At 39.6% G+C, this 23,079-nt stretch overlaps 1 protein-coding gene across 2 annotated transcripts; it reads left to right on the forward strand.

Moving 5' to 3' along the window:
- The first annotated feature begins 4,765 nt into the window (after positions 1-4,765).
- On the forward strand, positions 4,766-23,079 carry THOC1 (THO complex subunit 1). 2 transcript variants are annotated; one of them, XM_079301249.1, is made up of 21 exons: positions 4,766-4,989; positions 5,990-6,063; positions 6,173-6,233; positions 7,140-7,206; positions 8,228-8,346; positions 9,002-9,050; positions 9,592-9,687; positions 9,925-10,007; positions 10,479-10,552; positions 11,119-11,227; positions 12,271-12,402; positions 12,783-12,883; positions 14,137-14,203; positions 14,371-14,421; positions 15,072-15,142; positions 16,275-16,370; positions 16,686-16,751; positions 18,687-18,770; positions 18,999-19,146; positions 20,640-20,718; positions 22,627-23,079. In XM_079301249.1, exons 1-21 carry the CDS (start codon positions 4,849-4,851, stop codon positions 22,920-22,922), a joined length of 2,064 nt encoding a protein of 687 aa, XP_079157375.1. In that variant the 5' UTR covers positions 4,766-4,848; the 3' UTR covers positions 22,923-23,079. The 2 variants fall into 2 exon arrangements, with proteins under 2 accessions (XP_079157375.1, XP_079157376.1); XM_079301250.1 differs by having other exon boundaries at positions 4,861-4,989; positions 16,251-16,370.

The following is a 23,079-nucleotide window of genomic DNA, read 5'->3' on the forward strand; positions in this document are numbered from 1 at the left end:
CTTCTTCTTTATTACCCCAAGCCTGGATTGCTGCATATCTTTACTCCCTCATTTAGAATTTGTAGTCAAAGAAAGCTCATTTTCAGAAGCTTATGATCAGAATTAGTTGCCTACCTCTTCCACTGGCTTTTGTATGTTTTTTTAATGTGTATATTTGAACTAGAAGTTCTTTGGGGGAGAGCTGTATTTTTCCTGAATATTGACAAGGAAGGTGAAAAAGAAGATGACAAGGAGGAATATATGAGCTTCAGTACTGCAATCCTCAGCAATCAAGTTTGCAAAACTGGTATCATTTTTCAGTAGCATAATCACAAAACAACAACATGCTTCAGAATTCATACCACTGGCAGATGTTAAAGTAACCTGAGGTTACCACTTATTTGTGATATAGAAGCAGAGGTCCAGAAGATGCCTTCCTGCATTCTTTAATAACTAAGTTTGACATAATAATGCACTCATGAATTAAATTAAAGGGGTTCCATGTCAGAGTAGGCTCAAAATGAGAGATACATTGTAAGGAAGTTCTAGAAAAATTCTAAAAAATGACCAACTAATATGAGTTCTTTGCTGAAATCATAGTAGTATTGTTAGGCTAGAATCCAAAAAACTATTGCTACGTGAGGGGAAGAGCTGTAGCATGGTTTTAGTGAATTGCAGCCAGATGTGTAACTCCTTGCTTCTGAAAAAAGTCAGATTTCCATAGTATTAGTATCACACAGATATGAATTTTAGTAAGTTCTTTTGGCAAAAACCCCCACACGTTCTCTACATAGGGAATGCAAACAAACAATATATGGTAAACACTTTTGAAAGGCTTTGACTCTAAGGTCAAATCCCTGGTCTTGCTTATTCAAGTCCTTACTGGGTCATTTGACAACCATTGCTGTTTGTGACCATATTTCCTCCTATCTGCAGATATAAATTAATATAAATAAAGTATAATACCTGGCAGTATTCCAGGTGTTCTGTGCCAGCAAGTCCCATGTCCCAGATAAAAGATGAGGTGCAGAAAACTCAATCATGCCCAGATTCACATGTGAGGCAGTCCTCTAGGTGAATCCAGGTAAATGAACCTTTCCTAGGCACTCTTACCAAATTATTTTAAAAATGCCAGCAAAATACAAAATATATCAGTAAAACATTTCTGCTGTAACTGGTATGAGAGAATGGGATCATATGGTTTATATTCCCCCGCAATTTTTTCAATAAATCAAGAGGAAACCTGAAAGTATTAAATTCACCAGAACATCATGAGATTTCACAAACATAAAAGTTATATGTATATTCTGGTGAAAAGTGTAATACACTAATAAAATGCAGAAAGATTCTCTATTATTCACTTTATAAAAATGTTATTTAAGTTTTCCTGAGGGGCTATTTTTTGTGTTAATCTAGCTTCTCCTTCATCAGTCCACACATTATTAACTGTATCTCACAGTCAGTAACAAGCTACAGTGGCTGGCAGGATGCCACCTTAAAATTAAGTGCCTAAGGTAGGACACCTTGTATTCATCAATGTTTAAAAGATAAAACTGCCTTGTGCAACTTCCCATGACTGGTTTGGAAATAACAGGTAAGCTATTTAAACCAGGCTCCTAAGGCAATTTATCCACCTTTCACACCTGTACTTCTACACTGGAGGGTGTGCAAGGTGGTGGGGAAGGAAATGAGTTGAGAAGAAAAGCACTTAAGCATGAAGGCTGGCAATGAAAGAGAGACAGCAAAGAACTAAACCCTAGTGCCATCAGAGATGGGATGCTTTGGAGTCTCCAGACATGCCCTTCTGCAGGAATGGTAACAGAAATTAAAATGGAAACTCAAATTGGTCTTGGAACAGGATTTTCCTCCAAAAAACAGAATCTGGGTGAAGTTTTTTGTTATTCCAGCTCCACAGCCTCTTGACACAAGATGATAGAATATCTATTCTATCAACTGACCTCTGAGCACAGAGGTGTCCTGAGATACTGTTGCTGTTGATTGCTTTAATCCATCTGAGCTTTCAGCTGGTGATAGCTTTAAATCCAGGCTGAAAAATTATTTTGCTTATGTTACTTTTACAGAAAGCAATATTTAGTTCTTTCCCCTCCCCCTTAGCTTCCCACTTAGCACATACTAGAAGACACAGCTCTTTCTAACTTACTACTATCTAATTTATATTTAGTTATATTAATAATATCACTGACCCCTCTTTATACCCAGGATAATTACAGCATTTTAATTTACAGGTATGCAGCACTTACTCCTCTGATTGAGTTTCTGATCCCCAAAACCATTTTTTTTTTGTCTGCCAGCCGAGAGCACATTTTGGCACCTCTGTTAAGGAGGTGATGAGGATGGCTTCAGGTGATGTTGTCATATGTTGCACGGTGACACCACCCCGTGGCAACCAGAGGTGCCACGCTGCTGATATTGCTGTCTCTGCCCGGGGTGCAGAGCAGCTGCTGGGGTGGGAACTTCTTCAGGCACTGCAGCCTCATTTGTCCAAATGCACGAGAACTAGCAGCCCAGAGTTCATCCCCCCTCTGCATGAGATCCGTGAGAAAGTAACAAACAACTTTCCAAACAGGAAAAATTCAGTACAGAACACAAGGTGGCTATAAATCACTATTAAATCACAGTGCTAACATTGTAATTCCTCTTTATCTGTTCCTACCCCAAGAAAAAAGAAACAACTCTGCAGTCATAGTGTACTCATTAATAAATATATTGCACTGCTTTTTTCAGTATGTTAGCAGTTCTTCTCTCTATTCTTCTAAAACGTTAGTCTTGGCTTAAGGAATATTTATAGTCAAAAAAGACTCCATTTCCTTCAGCAGTATCTCCTTAGAACACTTCTACTTTCACTTTTTGCCTCTTTTTAAAGTTTTCAACTTCTTGATAACCAATTTGGAGAGTTCTCCTTTGGTTCTCTTTCTTACCGCAAGAGATGGGGGTTAGAATAATGTCAGATTATTACTTAGAATGGCGTTTATTCAGCTGGTAATATGTTTTAATTTATTAAAGTGAAGGTTGAAGAGATAAGAAATTGGGGGGAAACCAACTTTCTCCCAAGCCTACATCAACAACTTTCAGCAAGTCTCACAGCACATGCAGGTGACTCATTCAAAAAGACAGATCATGTGGAGTCTATTTGCAATGTTATGAAGCCCTTTCCCCCGTGTTTTCAAATGAATCGACATGGCTCTGGCATAGCCCACGCATTCCAGGCGGTGTCAAACAATGGTTCCAGTCACAGATGAGGTGACAAACTCCGGGCTGGCAGGGTGTTCTCCCTCCCCATCAGCGGAGCAGCGCCTGCAGCCAGCCAGCCAAGCGCGGGTCAAGCGCCTCTGCCGCTGCACCTGCCTCTTCTGGGCAGACACTTCCCTCTCCCGGCACAAAAGCTAACTACAGCCACACCACAGCATTGAAAAAACCTTCCCATCTATCCTTCCATGCGTTGTTTAAAATATCGGCATTTAATAATGATAATAAATTTAATTTTAGTATTATTCGCCTTTTCCTATATGGACCGGATATTGGATGTTTGAGCTTTTTCCCCACCTATGAACAAGAGTTTGGCAGTACCTGAGCTTTTGGCCAGACACCAAGGTCCCTTCTAACCCAGACAACTCCATGATTCTGATTCTATGATCATGAGAAATGTAATTTCTGCTGGGAATATTTCTGTCACCCAGGAAGTATCTGCAGAATATTGCTCAACCTGTAAATTGCCAGCACTGAGGTGATTTTATTGATGATATAAAAGTCCCCAATCATTTTTACTTCAGCGATACTTTGAAAATGGTGGCCGACTGTGGCCTAGAGGTGTTTATCAGGAAAAAAACAAACAAAAAAAAAAAAAAAACCAACCAACCAAACAAACAAAAAAAACCCAATAGCTACATCTGTTGTTTTACAACATCTTGTTTTACATCTGGAGTCATTTCCACCTTGACAATAGTGAAATGTGAAAGGTCTGGGCACGAGTCTGATGAGGAAAGGCTGAGTGAGCTGGGGTTGCTCAGCCTGGAGAAAAGGAGGTTCAGGTTGTTGTTCAAAACAGGTTAATTCACCCGATATTCAATAAACTAATCCACAAACTGTGTTGAGGTATTTTATTTATTTACAGTCCCGAGTAGAGAGAGGTGCTGAGTGGCAAACTCACAAAGCTAGCATGCTGACTACCAAGATGTTTCACTATTTATACATTTTAGCAAACAAAGGCATTAATGTTCACTGGCTACAAGTTACATAGCCCTCTTAATTTGTATTCTGTCTCCTGTTGGTTAAAAAATTCCCTCATTCTCTGCTAATCAGTCTGTATGGTCAGGCCTTCTCCTGAGTCGGCGGTCGCAGCCTCCCTGTGGAATTGCCTTTTACCCAGCTCCAGCCCAGATTTCAGCACAGCTGCTGAGTCAGCTTAGTTAATTCCATCCTTATCTCGGGAGTTCGGACCATTGAAACATGTCACATACTAACCTTCAACAAGGCAATTCTACCGAGAAGTAATTTATCCTTCTCACACCTGGACGTAGAGAACTCACTGCCCTCTACAACACCCAAGAGGAGGCTGCGGGTCGGCCTCTTCTCCCAGGCGATAAGTGACAGGACCAGAACAAATTGGCCTCAAGTTGTGCCAGGGGAGGTTTGGGCTGGATATCAGGAACAATCGCCTCACTGAAAGGGCTGCCAAGCATTGGGACAGGGAAGCGGTGGAGACACCAACCCTGAAAGCATTCAAAGATCGTGTGGATGTGGGCCTCGGGGCCGTGTTTTGGCGGCCGGCTGAGCTCGGCAGAAGCACTCCGGAGGTGTTTCCCAGCCTCAGGCTCTCCATGAGCCGCCGCCCCGGGCCCGCCACCGCCCATGGCTCCCGCGCTCCTCCCTCTTCCCGCCGTGAGGGCGGGCGCCATGGCGTCATCGGCGCGCGCCCGCAGCGCCGCCCGCCCGCCCGGGAACATGTCGCCGCCGCTCTTCAGCCTGCCCGAGGCGCGGCTCCGCTTCACGGTGAGCCTCCCTCGCCTCCCCGCTGCCTTCCCTCCGTTCCCGCAGCCTTCCCTCCGTCCCTGCCGCTCGGACGGCGGCCGGGCTGTGCCTCGGCGCCTCCGGGCCCGCGGCCCTGGCGCTCCTTTCTGGAGCGCTCAGCGCGGCCGGGGTGCGGCGGTGTGGGAAGGGGAGTGAGGGCGGGCTGCGCGCCGGCTCGGCCGAGGGGAGGATGAGTCTTCAGGTTAGCGAAAATTAATGTCAGAGACAATTAAAGTGTGGCTCTCCCCCCCGTCGCAGAACGTCCGGGTTTATTACATTTCTCTGTGTCTCTGCTGAAGGATGCTTTTCCTTTCCCAGAGCTGGGGTGCTGCGTGTGTGCCCAGGCCTCTGGATCCCGGCGTTTGCGACCCAGCTGGGCAGGCAGGAGGCTGGGATTTGCACAGAAGTGCTTGAGGCACTTGATTTTGTCACAGGAAATAGTAATTTTTAGACCATCTTTTTAGCAGGAGTCGTGTGCTATTTAATATCTTCGTTAACGCAGGACTTGCAGGGATCCTATGCAAGTTTGTAGGTGACAGAAAATTGGGAGGAGATGAAAACAGAGAGGTTCTCTGGCACACGATGGGATTTTTGGGGTTGTTCATGCAGGGCCATGTGTTGGGCTCGATGATCCTTGTGGGTCCCTTCCCTCAGAATATTCTCTGATCTGTTTCCCCAACCACGGGTGTGGCATGCAAGACAATGACAGGTCCAGTGTTGGTGACAAGAGTGTGATCTCTGTGAATCCTTTAAAAATGCTGTTTTCACAACACTTAGTCCAGGTTTGAGATGTGATGCTCAGGTACCTAATTTCTTATGTGCTTGTCATTTGCCCTTCTTGTTACAAAGTTCTCTCTGTAAACTAACACGTGGTGTGTGGCAAAAAGATTCCTTAGTGTTTCTGTCCGCTGTCAGAGGAAGGAGGAAGATCCTTCAAGTTTTGTACTGGTGTTTTATCTTTTCTTTCTTTGCATTTTGGTAGACATCCACCAGAGAGGCTCTGATAAACAAAAGCATCAAGCCATTGTTGAATGCATTTAACCAAGTTCCTGGAAGGTAAGTAAAGGCCACTTGATTTTTTTAAAAAGTGCCTATTTAGATAACTTTTGGTAATCTTGTGCCTGAAGGTTTTTCCTAACTCAGGTTGGAATGTTTGTATTTGCAGTGAAAATGAAAAGAAGTGTACCTTGGATCAAGCTTTTAGAGTTGTTGTAGAAGAAGAAATAGTAAGTACTTTAAACTGCTGAAGTTTATCTCTTGTTGAATCTCAAATTTCTATTAGCAGGCCATATTAGTGTAACAGCAACTTACTTTAGTAAGAAAACACTTTATTAAAAACAGGAACTATGTAATGGTGATGTAATTGAGATTAAATACAGTTGATTTCAGGGAGATTGGTAGAACCTTCTATTTTACAGATACCACACTGTGGTGAGAACTGTTGTCTGAACCTTTTCTAGCAGTTCTTTGTAATGCTTATGAAAGTCTGCTACATATTAAAATTCTAATTCATAAATATGCATTGTTCAATAACTGTACTTTAAAAGTGGGTGGAAAAGGTAGGTTTGGAATAGATGTCACAAAGGAATTCTTCACTATGAGGCTGATGAAGCACTGGAACAAGTTGTCCTGAGATGCTGTGGATGCCCCATCCCTGGAAATGATCAAGGTCAGGTTGGATGGAGCTTTCAGCAACCTGGTCTAGTGAAAGGTGTCTCTGCCCCTGGCAGAGAGGTTTGAACAATGAGATCTTTTGGCCTCCTCAGATCCAAACTGTTTTGTGATTTGTTACTAATACGTAACAAAGCTGCCTTTTCAACTGAAAGGAATGATTAAATTAGTCAAATAATGTGTGATAATATGTGAATGAAGTCTGAATGTGGAATATTAATTTTCAGAGGTATGTGACTCTCTGTACAATTAGGTCTTTAGTGGCTGTAAGCAGTCAGGAAAGTAAATAAAACTTACTACAGTTAAGTGATAGGTCAAATTTCATAGATTGTTTAGGGAAGCTGAATGTCAATATTTGTTTTAAATATGCCTGTTTTAAATATACTTGGAAACAAGAATTTTAGTTTTGTTAGATACATTACAGTCTGACTAGAGAATTTCAACACTGTTTTCTTTTTTAGATAAATAAAGCTCCATGTGAGAATCTCCTGGCAATTATCTCTCTTGCTATTAGTGGAGTCACAGAAGGTGAGCATCTCTATTTCAAATCTATTGGCAGTTCTAGGGAACATTTAGGGGAATTTTAAAATCTTGATTTCTGTAAGTGTGGTTACCTTTGGGGATATGTTGCTCTTATACTAGGGGTTAGTAAGTTTGGGCATGCTTCAGAAGAGAAATTAAGTATAGTATAATTAAATTTGGTTATATATGTGACATTTGTGTTGGAGTCTTTTGTTGTTGCTGTTAATAAAGAAAGGTGAATGGGTTTGGTTGCAGCATGATTAGCAGTTTCTTTGTCCAGCACTCAGTAATGATTGGAAGTTTCTCATCGTAATTTTGGAGATGAGACCCCTGAAGCAGAGAGGTAAAATGACTTGCCAGAGGCAGAATAACATCTAAATATTTGTGGTTTAGATATTTTATTTATATTTTAGATACTTGAATCTGTTTCAGTAGCAGATTGTGTCAGAAATCAGTGTGCTGATCTCTTCTGAAGTGTCTTTTGCTCTCTTCCTTTTTCTTATTTGTTCACATTCTTTATTCGTTCACATTCTTCATCAAAAATTGTTTGTTTTAGTAAGTATACATCAACTACACGTATGTTTTATGAGCTGTAGAATAACAAGAGCTGTGCCATGAGGAATGCAGGCAATGCCTACAGAGCATGGGTGGATGGACTTGGAACACTGTTTTAGTGGTGCTTGAAAAGGCTCTCAGGCTCCATGGATGTGTGTAGTGGTACTAACTGCGGATTTAGGAGTCTGAAAGAGTTCCCTTGCAGTCTGCAAGACTTTGAGGTCATTAGAACAGTGATTATTTTAATATTTGTTGTATGTTAATGCAAAGCTTTTGCAAATCTCATTTGAATATGTGTAGAAATAGCTTTAATGAAAGTTCACATTTTAGCCAAGTTCCAAATCTGTTAGGATTTGTAGGAACTCAGAAGAACATCTTTCTTCTACTTTTTAAAGAAAATGTCCTTCAAGTGTAATGCATTTATTTGTGTTTCAGTTCAAATTTGTTGAATAAAAGACTGTGTTCCTCATAGGTATCTGCACTGCATCAACTCCTTTTGTGCTTTTGGGGGACGTTCTGGATTGCCTCCCTTTGGATCAGTGTGACAAAATTTTCACTTTTGTGGAGAAAAATGTTGCTACATGGAAATCGGTGGGTATTTCTGAAAATGTTACATAATTTGGCCAAAGCTTTTGTCTACTATAACCATTTTAATGAACAGAATTTACCTGTCTTTGTAGCTGGCACACAAGTGTCAGAAACTCCAGAGCATTCTACTGTCTCAGTGTTTTCCTAACCTGGAGTTTCTAACTAGAACCTACTCCCATAGTCATTCAGGCTGGTTTATTTCAGGTAACATTATGGCCCCCTATTTGATATATTCACAAACTGTTGTTTATTGCTAATTCAAGTATCTGTCAATTTCTCCTTCCAGATCACAGTATTGTAAACACTGTTAATCTTATTTGTGTGCTCTTTGCTTGTTTGTATGAATAATATGTGGAGTAATAGAGGAAATGAGTGTAAAAATTAGTGCATTCCAAGAAAAAGAAGTGAATGGTGTTCTTACAGTACATTGTCACACATGGTTTTTCTTTATGAAAGCTGGATGTAAATGTGTTTTATGCTTTCTTGAAATTTGTGGGACTTGCCTTTTAATGAAACCTGCCTGTTGTGCAGGGAAGACTCAAATTTGGAGTTATCTATAGGGGTGATTCATATTGACTCATATTTTGTGATTGGATTAAATCTCCTCAAGAAGGTTGTATGATCTCTTAATGTTCTAAATATCTTTACTCTGTTTCAGAACACATTTTACTCTGCAGGGAAAAATTACTTGCTACGCATGTGTAATGGTGAGTGGTGTTTTTCAGGAAGGAGGGAGCAGTATTAAAGAACTTCTATCTCAGCAAATGAAAATTAGTTCAATAATTTCATTTAAATTCAGATAAGTAATTGTAATTATTATAAGTAATAAGAATAGTAATAGTAGTTCAATAAGTAATAAAGTTAAAAGGTGTATCACTCAGCAGATACATGTTCTTGCTTATTAATGTAAAAGCAATTCAGACCTCAGGAAACTCTGTTCATCAGTGGAGATCATTATAGAAGAATGTCATTCCTCAGCAGTGACAAGGCTTGTATCCAAGGCTATATTCGAGTAGGATTCATTCAAACTTATTTTTTATTTGTGTTGAAGGTATTGGGAGAATTGGCAGAATGCATTTGAAAGAAGTATGTCTGGTCAGAGGGAGTCACTGGCATTTGAATTTTTCAAATATGAACTTCCTTTCATTAGCTCTGTAGGTCATGTAATTAGCAAGTTCTTGAGTTCTGTTACATGAGAGATGAAAAGAGGGATAAATACTAATATTCTTTATTTTTTACAATGTTTAGACCTCCTAAGAAGATTATCTAAGTCACAAAACACAGTTTTTTGTGGAAGAATTCAGCTGTTCTTGGCTAGGTTATTTCCACTTTCAGAAAAGTCAGGTGAGACTTTTGCATTTCATCACACTTGAGACTAAATAAACTGAACCTTTTAAGTTTATAATGGTTGCAGACCAAATCACTCTGCACTTGTGTCCTAGTTCTTATGTGTGTCCTTGACGTTGTGACTTATTTGCTTGAATTTCAATTGTAAATTTTGAATGCTCTGAGAATTGAATATCAGCATTTTTTAAACATACTTGGAACTTCACAGCTTTTAAGACTTTTTGTTTTTCACAGGGCTTAACCTACAGAGTCAGTTTAACCTGGAAAATGTCACTGTTTTCAATACCAATGAACATGAGAGCACTCTGGGACAGAAGGTGAAAATTCCTGTGTCATTTTTCACTGATTCTACCTTAAACTTGTAAGATTGTTTGCACAAAAAGTGTTTGGTATTGTAGGTTCGTCATTTGGTTGTCTCTGCCAGACCAAGCTGTTGTTTTGGGAATAGGTATGTCACTTGGAACATTAAACTCTGCACTCTGAGGAGAAGAATATGGGTTTGATTGTGAGGAATGAGCACTGTCATTAACTGTGCCAAGTTTTCCCCACAATATGCAGAGGACAGAGCTGTCTCTAGCATTTTTCAGGAGAAGTGAGGCTACCATTGCATTAAGACAGGAATTTGTTGCACATATTGCAGTAATAATTGTACAGAGATCTTTTGAGTTAGCAGCTTAAGATTTCTGATCTAATATGTAATTGAATGTTTATAGTGAACAACTGTCTGAGAACTTTATGCAAACTGTAGTGACATTTGTATAACAATTAAATAATTTTCTCCTATTTAGCACACTGAGGAGAGGGAAGAAGGTATGGATGTGGAAGAAGGTGAAATGGGAGATGATGAAGCACCAACAAGCTGGTGAGCTGACAGAAATCTAAAAGCTAAAGCAAAGCTTATAAAGTGAAAAGAAAAAATCTGTTTGGGAGATATCTTTGAATGTTGTGGTCCAAATTCACCTCATCTCCTGCCCTCTGAAGATTAGATGTATCTAATCAGTGAAGACTCCTGGCAATGTCTTAATTACTTAAGTTGTCTGGAAGACAGAGATGTAAAGATTTGAAAAAGTTGATTACCCTGGCTAAGAACCACTCTGGTTTTGATGGTTTTCCAAATTCCCTTCACAAAACTTGTGATAAGATGTATTCAGGAGTTTAAGGAGAAAGTTCCTTCATGCCACAAATAGTGATAAACTCCTAAGATCCCTTTTGTGTACTGTTTCCACTTTTATGGAGAGAAAGTAACAACAGACAGAATGAAAAACTCTTACAAGGACGAATTCTGAGATTTCTTTGTGACAGTTCAGTACTGACTCATTAATTTACTTTCAAAATGAATGATATTTTCTGGGATTGTGCATTCTGGAGTGAAATTGAATATAATATATTGCTTTTCAGTATGTCTTTTTTTCATTATTTTTTCCACAGTTCCATTCCAATAGATTATAACTTGTATAGAAAATTCTGGTCACTTCAAGATTATTTTAGAAATCCTGTGCAGTGCTATGAGAAGGTGTCATGGAAAACCTTTCTTAAGGTAATCTGAATTCATGCTTTCAACCATTCAGCCTAAGTAAAGGTCATTGTTTACAAGAGTAGCAGCGACTGCATAAGCATAGAACAGTTCAAAGGCTCAAGCTGCTGGAAAATGATGGTGCATGCAGAAATGCATTTTGCTCTTTTCTAAAGTGAGCCTTTTTCAGTAAATGAGTTGTTGTGTTAAAATGTACAGTAAACCCCCAATGTATGTCAATATCAGAAATACTTCTTATGTTGCAACAGTGCCAGAAGTACCTTTTTTGTGTTTTATCAGCTGCAAAAAGCAGAACTTGTGGGTTTGGGTGGGTTTTTTTACTCTGAGAAGATAACTAGTTCTATCTAATCCTAGCTCTTATTTTTGAGTAGTCATATTGAAGCCAGTGGGATCCTAAAGAAACTATTCCTGATTTCTACCTAAGCATATCTCTTGTAGAAGCAATGACTTGGATGTCCCCTTCAGCCGACTGTTTCCGTTTTGCTTGGTATAAATATTGATGAGAATTTATTGTTAGGGTACTCTTTCTTCATAACTTGCCACCCAGTATTTATTTAATTCAAAGAAGCTTAGTGGTTTTTTTTAATCTTCATTCTCTGTGTTCTAGTAATAAGAGGTGGCATCTACTCTGACATCCTAATATAAATCTGACTTATGATGTACACTAATGGGGTCCAAAAAAGAAACCACCCACAAAAAACTATCACAGCTGCTGTTCAGAAACTCATCAAGGCCAGACTTCAGTCTTCCAAATGACGTTTTTTACTGTAGCACTGTCCAATCTTTTTTCTTCATGATCTCTAAACAACAAAGCATTGTTCACAATGCAAAATGTTGTTTTTCTTAGCATGCTGTAAATATTCCATATGATTAAATGTTCTGACATGATAACACCTTCATTTGTGGTGTTCAGAGAGGTCCCACACATAGGTAACAAGTGGGTTGTTTCCATGGGCTGATAGATTTACAGAGTATTTTACTTGCTTGGCTTTAAGTCTACAAAGGTTCAGTATTATTTTCATGTGGTAAATAACTCTGTTTTATAGTACTCAGAAGAAGTTTTGGCTGTTTTCAAAAGTTACAAATTGGATGACACTCAGGCTTCCCGAAAAAAGTTGGAAGAACTAAAAACAGGAGGAGAACATGTGTATTTTGCAAAGTTCCTAACTAGTGAAAAGGTATGTGGTTTCCCTTCCAGAATGCCAGGCTGATTGAGGTTGGAAGGAACCTATGTCTGGTTCAGCCTCCCTCCTCAAAAGTTCTCAGCTGAAGCAGTTGATCAGCACTACGTCCAGTCAAGACTCCACAGTTTCTTTGGGTATCCCATTGCACTGTTTGGCCACTTTATTTAGATAGATTTATTCTATTCCTTTTTCTATTTTATTCTTTGTGTGTTGCCTCTGTTAATTAATGACTGTGGGGCTTCTATTTCTGGAATAAGAGTTTTCAGTAAAGCTGTTGTTTGTTTATTTGATTTAATTTCTAATATTGTCTTTACAAATATACGTTTAAAAAAAGTAAATATTTAAACATTTGTTACTTTTTTGTTGCTGTTTAGCTGATGGATTTACAACTGAGTGACAGTAATTTCCGCCGTCACATCTTGTTGCAGTACCTAATACTATTTCAGTATCTAAAGGGACAAGTCAAATTTAAAAGGTAATGTGAAAATATTTTGTGTTTTGGGGATGGGGAACCAGGAATTTGGAGATAAACTGAAATACTTTAAAGTAGTTTGCCTACTTAGTCTGAGCTTGTGGAGCTTGGAGCTTTGCATTGGTAAGTACAGGGTATGGCTGGAGTTATTTTACAGGCAGGAAAGCAAAGGTCTCATTCGTTTCTCTGTTTTTCTGCCTGATTCTTTGCCCTCCCTTGCTCTAGCATTCATTGCTCAAAATTGTGCCATTTACTACACAGGCAAAAACCCAATCTATTCACTTTGCAGAGTAAATTTTCTGCCAAGTTGGTGAGTTGTGGGATCTCAGAGAAGTAGAGGCCATTAAAATTTGCTTACAGTAGTGCCAGCCATGAGAGGGAAGGAGACTCTCCTTGGCAGCACCAAGTTGTTAGACCAGTGCAGGGTACTTCTGTGTGGCATAATTTTGAATTCTGTATTGAGTCTGCAACTTGGCATTGGTCACTGATTTGTTTTTTCTTAGTGTACTGCAGAACTCTGTCTAAAATGGCAGGAAATAACAATGGTGATTGTTGCTTTTATAAATGAATGGGATAGAACCAAACACCATCTGTTCCTAGTCTCTAACATTATTCTGAAGAAAATCCCATCTCTGTTCATTTCCTGTGCCCTGGGCCATATGTGCACATAATAATTAACATCCTTAACAAAGCAGCTGTCTTCCACCTGCTGTATATTGCATTTTATAAACAGCTCTCAAAGAACTCGGTAAACTAGGTTAGGATCATTATCCTAATTCTACAGATTATTTATCAAGGCAGTCTAGTGGCTGACGAAGAATGGAATTCAGGTCTTCTGAATTCCAGTTCAGTCCTTTCAAGGTGACAGTCATTTCAATGTCAATGCATTAAAATGTTCATTATAAACAGTCACCTACTGGTGGTCAAGGATGGCATGAGATGCAAATGGTATAGTATAACACTTGGTGAGTGGTTTTGAGGTAAATCTTTTCATTGTGTTTTGGGTCCAACATCAAAGTGTGATCTTGAATCACTCAAATGGGTTTCCTGTTGGGTGTATCTATGCCTTGAAAATATAGTCCCCAAGCACATCTAATTAATTCCACAAACTAACCAATGGTCACTCCCTGGGACCACAGCAGACCACATTCAAAGCACTTTCCTCAGATCCCCTCTAACACCCCTCAAAGGTGTATGGTGTAAATTATGTGTCCTCAGCACACTTTCTGATATGTTGTTTTGTTTTCCAATTCCAGTTCAAACTATGTTCTAACAGATGAACAGTCTCTTTGGATTGAAGATACTACAAAAGCAGTTTACCAGGTTGGTACGGTATCCACTTCATAAAAATGACATGGAAAAATATTAAGCATGTAATAATGTATCAACCACCTTTGAAGCAGTAACCACCATTTTCTCTGGAGTTTTTTCCCTACATATTCTGCTACAGATATAATGCAAAAGTTCACCTTCTTTTCTCCCATTTATAGCTTCTTTCAGAAAATCCTCCAGATGGAGAAAGATTCTCTAAAATGGTAGAGGTGAGTATTTTGATGCCTGACTAAACAAAGTCTATATAGCACATAAAAAAGTAGTTTCAGCTTAAACTAGCTTTTGGAACACACCTGTTGTATCTAAGTGAATTTTTACTTCCCAGTAAAAAAAAAAAAAAAAGTCTTATAATGTCTTTTTATTTTGTAGTCATATTTTATCGCATGTTTTCATTAATACTCTTTTATTCCTTTTTCTGGGAAGGAACAGAAATATGCCTGTATGTACATATATGCCTAGAGGACAATGGGTTATTGGAAAGCAAAAAATATTTAAAAGTTTTTGCAGATAGGAGTCCTTTGCCCAAAAACATGGAAATAAAATACAAGTGAAATTAATAAAAACCCAATAAGTCTTTTTGCTTTTCTTTTTTGCTTTTCTTTGACTACATCTATTTTCTTGTCTAGACCAGGGGAAATAAAGCCTTGCCCACAATTTTTGAAGAGAGCAGGTACACTGTTTTTGAGTAAATTAAACTAGTCGCCTAAGATTAAATTGATGATCTTCAAGATAGTGACTGAAACACACAACCTAGAAAAGAATTTTCCCCTTAATTTTCATAGCTCAGTTTAAAACTTTGGAGTCAACTCTAAAAGTGCTTATGACCCTAATAATGTGCAATACTTTTGTGTTTCTACAGCATATATTAAATACTGAAGAAAACTGGAACTCCTGGAAAAATGAGGGCTGCCCAAGCTTTGTGAAAGAAAGGTAACTGTGCTGTGAAACAGAAGCTTTCTGCTGCTTGTTTGAAATCGTGGTTACACTTCAGAATATGGTACCCATGGTGCATATGTTTGTTAGCCACTCACACAGCTTGGAAATCTGTACAGTTGCCTGTCCCTTCAGTGAGTGCAGGCTCTTGCCTGACTTTTCCATATATCCTTTTGGATTGCCTCTAATGAAGCCCTTGGCATTATGGCTTAGGCAGGGCAGCATACCTGCAGTTTGTGTAACAGTTCTCTTATGCAATTTATTTATTAGTTTGCCACTTGATGGTGATCACTCACTTACCTTAATGGAAATGACAATTAGATGGCTTTCACCACTGAAAGTTTCCTGTGTTATTAGTTACTAACTAGTGGCAAAACTTGAACTTTGACTCCATGTGTCTGCTTGACTATCTTGAGAGGATGATCAAACATTTTTGTTCCATCTGTTTTCATTATACACACGTACTGTGGCCTCTTTATGGTAAGGAGCATCTGGGCCCTTATCTCTTTGGAGATTTCCTTTTATTGGAGAGATGAGGTGCAGCCACCTCTTCATGGCATAGGCTGTTTGCAGATAAAGAGGGAGGGGGGTTGTTAGAAGAGAGAAATTACTATTGCAGGGGGATTGTAGAGAAGCAAAATTATGAAAATTGACTTTTATAATTATTCTGTCTCCTTTAGATCTCATCCCGAGTTTCAGCATGGGTAGGTCTTGCCCTAACCTCGTTGCTCTGGGATCTCCATTCTCTGATTCCATGAAATCAGGTGGAGCTGGGGAAAGAGACCTTGCAATCATAGAGCCAATGATCCCAGTGGCAGGGGAGATCATGTGCTGCTGACACTAATGTGATTTGCTTCCTTCTCTTTATTGGGACTCTGGTAGACCTTTACATTTTTGAGTCAACTAACACTATTATCTGGCAGAATTCTATCCTTATCTCTCTTTTGTCTTCTCTCTCCTCTTCCCCACTGCCTCCCTTCCACTCTTAGGCTCATTGTCCTTCAGTCCTTTCATTATGACTTAACTTGGCACCATCTCAAGGTGAAAGGTGAAGGTGAAATAGCTTTTTTTGTTCTGTAGATATTACTGGTTTGATGCTAAAGAGCATCCTTTTTTTTTTTTCCTGTAGACCTCCTGATTCAAAGCCAATGAGACCTGTGAGGAAGAGGCCAGCTCCAGAGGACTTTTTAGGAAAAGGATCAAGCAAAAAAATCCTTATGGGGAAGTATGTTGGGTTCTCTTTCCTTTACAGAATTTCTGGGTTTGGGTTGGTTAGTTGGTATGGGAGGTTTTGTATTTGGGTTTTTTTACTCCACTGTTTTTTTCTATACAACAATTTTCAAACATCCTTACTTCAGAACTGCCAAAGAACAGACAAATATATCATTCTTTTAAAACTTGCAGTAGGCTTTATTTCCTTATAAAGACAGGATCTTTTACATCTTTTAAATCTTTTTTTAGATCCCTTTAAAACAGTCCATCAGTGTGGAATAATAGAATGGTGATCATAAACAGTGTGTATTTATGCTTTCTTTTTCAGTGAGGAACTGACCCGCCTTTGGAATTTATGTCCTGATAACATGGAAGCCTGTAAATCTGAGAGTAGGTAGGTAAAAAACAGGCGTGTCATTGTCTAAAGCTAACTAATTAGCACTCTAATTAGAGAGTTACAAAATAGGCATAAGGAAGATGTACAAGATGATCTCAGGAGGTGTGCATTTCACACCTTCTTGAGTGAAGGTGGTTGTATGAATCTTTGCCTTGAAATCTTCCAGTTTTCCTCACTTCTTTGAGTGTTTATGCTGTCAGTAATTTTCATTGCTTAGTAAAGTAAAATCTTGAGCTGAAAACCAGATGGAAACTCCCCTTTTGTAGAGCATGATTGTATAATTAATTACCTTATATAATGAAGAAAGATTGCCAAGTCTGGCTCTGATGAAGTTAGCATGCTACTTGGCTATGATTTTTGAGCAGACCTGTGCTTTAGACAATTCTAGATAAGAGGAAATTTGCTACCAGGCATTGTTCCAGCACATTACCGGGTCTACTCGTGGGGCAGATAGAAAAATGCAATTATTGGTTGTCCCTTATGCTCACACAATTGTAGGAAATACTTAAAGTGTACTCTGCTAAAGTGTACACAACTTTCTTTGTTATAGATCCCAAAATCTCTTTTACTGTGCAGACATGATACAGAGTAAGAAAATTTGGAGAAGGAATGGGCCAGTTCCCAAAGAGAACTCTGCTGGTAGAGACTGTAAAGTCTGGTTGCCTGGGGAGAGATGTTGGTTATGGAGATATCCTGAGTGGAGGAATTGCTTTTCTAGGGGTTCAGAGCTTTGCAGAGGAAGTGCCCTCCTCTCTTGTGAGGCTGGGATGTACAAGAAGGCCTTTGACAGGATACTTGCCTTTACTAGGCTGAGGGATGAAGGTGAGGTTGTGTTTGGGACCAAAGCTTTTTGTTCTATCTTTAAATGAAAATAATTAAATAAAGCCCCTAGCAAATGGAGATAAACAAAGAAAATGCATGCCATGGTAAACAGGAAATAAATCCCACAGCATCTGGGTTGGGTTCCAAGTTTTTGCTGTGGGCTCTGTGACTGTGGTCAAGTGAGAGTAGCTTTTTGCTTTGGTTCTTCACATATCCATTCAAATGGGGTAATACTTCCTTAGCTGTCCCCTTTTGAGGTGATTGTTCTGGGAATAATATGGCAGGACTCAGGTGGGTTTTCAAGGTGCTGGCTTTTGTTTCAGTAGTCAGTGATGATGCATGGGGCACTGGTGCCCTGGGCAAAATGCCTTTTTCAAAACAAAATTGAAGCGAATTTATAGACCAGTGTGCTTCACCCCCTGCTCCAACCCTTTACTAGACTCCCTTGCAGAAGCAGGTGTGTCTCTGTCAGCATTAGGTAAGAGAAATGCAGATCATTACCAGCTTGCTTTGCACCACCGAGAGTCTTGGCTCTCAGTAATCTCCAACTCTTACACAATCTGTGATTCTTGCTTAGAGTCTTCTCAGCAGCAAACCATCCTGATGGTGAGGAATTTTATTTCTGTTCTGTTTTTAGGTCAGGGTTCCTTTTGTGCTGCTTTGAGTACCTGTCAGAACCAACCACAAGCAATTCTGAGAGCAGATGGAGCTGAGGTGGGGGGTGGCAGGGACAGCCATGTTTTACTAATGCTGTCAAATGGCACAAAACTAGCAACAGTTTTTGATTCCTGAGTGCTTCTGAGCTGTGCAAATGCTGTGGACAGATGTTGATGTCACCTCTTGGTATGGCAGGAGGTTTAAATGTGAATAATAGGCAGTGCTAGCAACTGCTGGCACACTCTAGTGGTTATGCAGTAAATATTTTCATAGCAACATATATCAGTTTCTTTGCTTATTTAAAATTGTTAAATTTGAGTGGGTTGGTTTGGGGTTTGTTTTTTTCTCTTCAGTGGATGAGCTTGAGATGTGTCTGAAGGAACAAAGACTGTCTATTTTAGAGACATTTCTGAAACATATTAATCTCCTTATTTGTTTTTTGGTTCTTTTTAGGGAATATATGCCAACACTGGAGGAATTTTTTGAGGAAGCTATTGAACAAGCAGATCCTGAAAACATGGTTGAAAATAAGTATAAGTATGTCCATCTCTGCTGTGTTTCACATGATTTTAATCTCTTCCATGTTTGGACTGCTAAAGAAAACAGACTGTTCTCATTCTGTTCTTATTAGTATCTGTGTAGGACTCCAGAAATCTACAAAAACTGTTTAAATTTGGACAGAATTATATTACTAAATGTCTCAAATCTCTCTCTGTGCTTTTATAGATGCCAGACTTTACTAATCAAACCTGTCTTTTATTGTAGGGCTGTGAACAATTCTAACTATGGCTGGAGAGCACTGAGACTTCTGGCACGCAGAAGTCCCCACTTCTTCCAGCCAACAAACCAACAATTCAAGAGTTTACCTGAATATCTAGAAAACATGGTAATCAAATTAGCCAAGGAGCTGCCTGTAAGTAACAATAAATATCTTATAATTATAAATCCTGAATTCATTCACGTTTTGCTTTTCTGTCTGCAGTCCATTTGGTACATGGGGACAGAGTGGGCAAAAAAAGACCCCAAAAACCCAGCTAGGAAAAAATTTGTACACTAAAGTAAAAATTGCAAATTAAATTAGTCTAATCTCTGAAGATCCCAGTAACAATTAACTGAGTAACATTGATTAACCTAGTAACTGTTGAGCCCCACCTTGTACACTGTGAAAAAAACCAGCTGTGGCAATCCTGTTGGTAAGCAGGAATGTATATATGTAAATATATATTTATATGTATGTGTCTGTGAATATATACACACATATATATTAACCCAGCTGCTTGGGTTCCATGTTGCAGTGGAAACCAAGATTATGGAGGGTATCAGCCAGAATCATGGCTTGTGAATATATTGGGATGGCAGGAAAGGAGGCAGCATGTGCAACTGAAGGTGCTGTGCTAAGTGTTACCAGAGCTTACAGCAAGGTTTGACAGATTTCTTCCATCAGCTCTCTTACTTCTAAAATATGGAAAATAAGAATAAACCTTGTGGAGCTGTAAAATTAAGGCATTAACCCTTTGCTTGGTCAAATTTGAGTCCAGGGAGGGGCCTTTCAGATCTCTTTATATATAATGATGAGAGGCTGCCAGTGGGGAATTAGCACACAACCCAGAAAGGTCTTGCAGATACAAACCCCTGCTTCTCCACTGGGGCCCTCCTTCTGTGTAATGTGAGGTCTAAAGGTTGGATTTTATGTATGTTTTGTTTGTCCAGCCATCAGAATTTACTCTTTGCTAATAGTTTAGAAATAATGTAGAAAAAATGTGGACATTTAACTTGTTGAATGTATTAAGGTCTGGCTGTATGCAGTATTCCTGATGGTACTACTGTCATGTGCCAAATGCTATGGCAAGAAATAACTATGTACCTAGGGCCTTTGGCTGAAATGTAGAAAAAGATGAAACCTTTCGGCTGATCAGTAGCTAAATGAGGGAGTGAAGTTTGTTGTTTGTGTATTTGTTTGCCACCTTCCAGAAGTCTGAAAGTACATAAACTTTGGGTGAATTCCCAAGTGCTAATAATTCACTAATAGAATTGGTGAATAACAATAATAATGATTTTTTTTTTTTAGAAAAATATTCATCAGTAGCAATCTTTAATTTGGTTGGCTGGGGATTTTTTTAAGCAAGTGATAAAGCTCACTATGGAATGCTTAGTAGTTGTTACTGTGAAAAGGAAGAATCTGTGAAGTCAGTGGATGCTTTTATGAGGTTTTTCTAGTTAGTAATATGTTTTGTTAGAACTTACTGGTGTTACTGGTGTGTAGGAGACTCTGAGGGATTTTTACTTCTCATATGGGATCGTGTCAGACTTTCCATTCTAACATACATTCCAGAGACAAGCACAGAGCTATAGAATTTCTCTTTGAACACAAAATTCATCCAGTGATGTTTAGTTCTTTCATTGTAGCCTCCTTCTGAAGAAATAAAAACAGGTGAAGATGAAGATGAGGAAGATAATGATGCTTTATTAAAGGAAAACAATGAAAGTAAGATTTGCATATTCTCAGTGCTTTCAGTTTTTCTCTTGATGTGTTGCAGAATCTGTGTTTTTAGCATAGTTTCCATTGAGGGCCATCAGTCCTGCTTACCCCAGTGCATTTGCACCAAAAAGCACAGCCTTTTTGGGACACAGGGCACCAGGAGCAGCCTCCCAGTGTCCTGGCCAGCAATGCTGAAAGCATCCAGCCTGTTGGATTAGCACTTTCATTAGCAGCCTCTTTCACCTTTTCTGCTGTGTGGTGTTTTGCCAGTGTCACTGGGTGTCCATGGCTGAAATGTCAGCTGTGTAAAAAAAGACTCTGTGAGTGCTCCTCACCCACTTTCCTGTTCTCTCTGCCCTTTGATCACTCAGGTAAGCACTTTCCCCCAGCCCCTCCTGGAGTGGTAGTTGTGGGACTTTCAAAAATGGATATATTACTACTCTCAAGTCTTCACTTCTTCATTTAAAGTACTTTAAAGGCGAAAGGCTCTCTGAGAGAGAGCAAACATCATCTCACTCATTTTTCTCCACAATCCACTCCTGTTTGTCTCTTGCCTATAATCCTGGCATGTCCTGCTCCTAGGTATCCTTCCCCATCTCCTTTGTGAATCTGCCCTCTGCCATCCTCATTCATGCCTTCATCTCACAGCATCTTCTCCCTTGTGTGTTGTAACCCTGTGTGCCAGCTCCTGGATCCAGCATGGGTGGATGGGAAGTGGAGGGCATGGAAACCAAACACTTGGTACCTCTGGCAGCTTTGTTGCAAGCTTTCTTCTATCAGTGGAAAGCCACCTGTGGGCCTCTGTGAATCTCTCTCGTGTTGCCCTTTTCCATCTGGCACTTGACCTTCTCCACAGTCTCCTTCCCAATAGTAGAGAAATTCTTTCCTCTTCAGCTTGATACTAATTCACACAGCCCTTGTGGTGTCACTGTGTGGGATTTATATCTTTCATTAAATCTTAAAGTAACAATGGTAGAGCCATGGTCTGCTGTGCTTAGACATGAGGGAAGTGATCAGAGGGCTTTTATTGTTTTGTTGTTCTGCATCTTTTGTCCTTTTCCCTCGATGTGACTTTAGTCCAGATAAATGAATGTGAATGATGAGCACTGGAGTGACTTGAAACTTCTACTCCATGCCAACTGTCTCTCCAGGTGGCATGAGACGAGACTAATTTTTAATAAGAGATTAATTTCTAATAAAATATCTATATTTTGCTAAAAATTAGGAATATTATTAATTTTTCTACGTAATTCAATCTTTGGTGTTTCTTTCTTTAAAATTGTGAAATAAGCATGAGTGGTAAGCCATAGATCATAGACCATGATAAGCTATGAATGTGCAAACCCATCTGGAATCACTACAGCTCTTGGCTTCTCAGCAGACCCTAGTGTTCCATGGTTTTTATGTCAATGCAGAATGACAGAAAACCCTTAAAGTACTGACTGCATGTGAAATTTACTGTCACAGCTCTGCTGCCAATAGGAACATGAGAAAATAAGGGAATGAAACTGGGTTTGGTTGGTTGTTTTTTTTACCTGGGTTGACTTTGAATAAGGTGACTAAAATATTCCAAAGCACAGCTAATGTTAAAGATCATGTTATAAAGATTATGTTATAATTACAGTTGAAAACTGTAGTCTGCATGTTTTCATTTGGAGGAAGCAGTTTTGATCTATTTGAGACTTTAGTAGTAAGAGATAACACAAAAAGCAAGATTTCCCTTATTATGGGCATTAAGGGACATTGCTCTTGAAACCCAGATAAACACCTGTAAAAATCAGGTTTGAAAAGCTACAGGAAAGGTGTAAGTCAGTCTGTCAGTGAATAAACAGAAGGTTTAAAATTAGGGAAGATTTCTTTGCAGTGTCTGTAGCTGTTCCCTGAGTCTCACTGCTTCCTCCTGTGTTTTTCCAGGTCCCGAGGTGCAGCGGGACAAAGCCATGACGGGCGAGCAGATCGAGTCCTTTGCCAGCAGGCTGGGGGAGCAGTGGAAGGCCTTGGCGCCCTACCTGGAGATGAAGGAGTCTGACATCCGGCAGATCGAGCTGGACAGCGAGGACGTGAAGATGAGAGCCAAGCAGCTGCTGGTGGCCTGGCAGGATCAGGAGGGCGCCCACGCCACCCCCGAGAACCTGATCACAGCACTGAGCAAAGCTGGCCTGGGGGACCTGGCCGAGAGCTTCACCAACGACACCGAAGGCAGCAGCTAACTCGCCTCACATGCCAACTGACTCACTTGGGGCTGGGGTGTTGGTAATTGTGACTCTCCTGGTGCTTGCCATTGATAATTGTTACTTTTGTCGCTAGGTAACGGATTTTTGATAGGTCTTTTATGTTCAGGAAATGATATAAAGCTTTTTAATAATA

The sequence above is a fragment of the Erithacus rubecula genome (assembly GCF_903797595.1).
Source record: "Erithacus rubecula genome assembly, chromosome: 3".
Taxonomy (NCBI): domain Eukaryota; kingdom Metazoa; phylum Chordata; class Aves; order Passeriformes; family Muscicapidae; genus Erithacus; species Erithacus rubecula.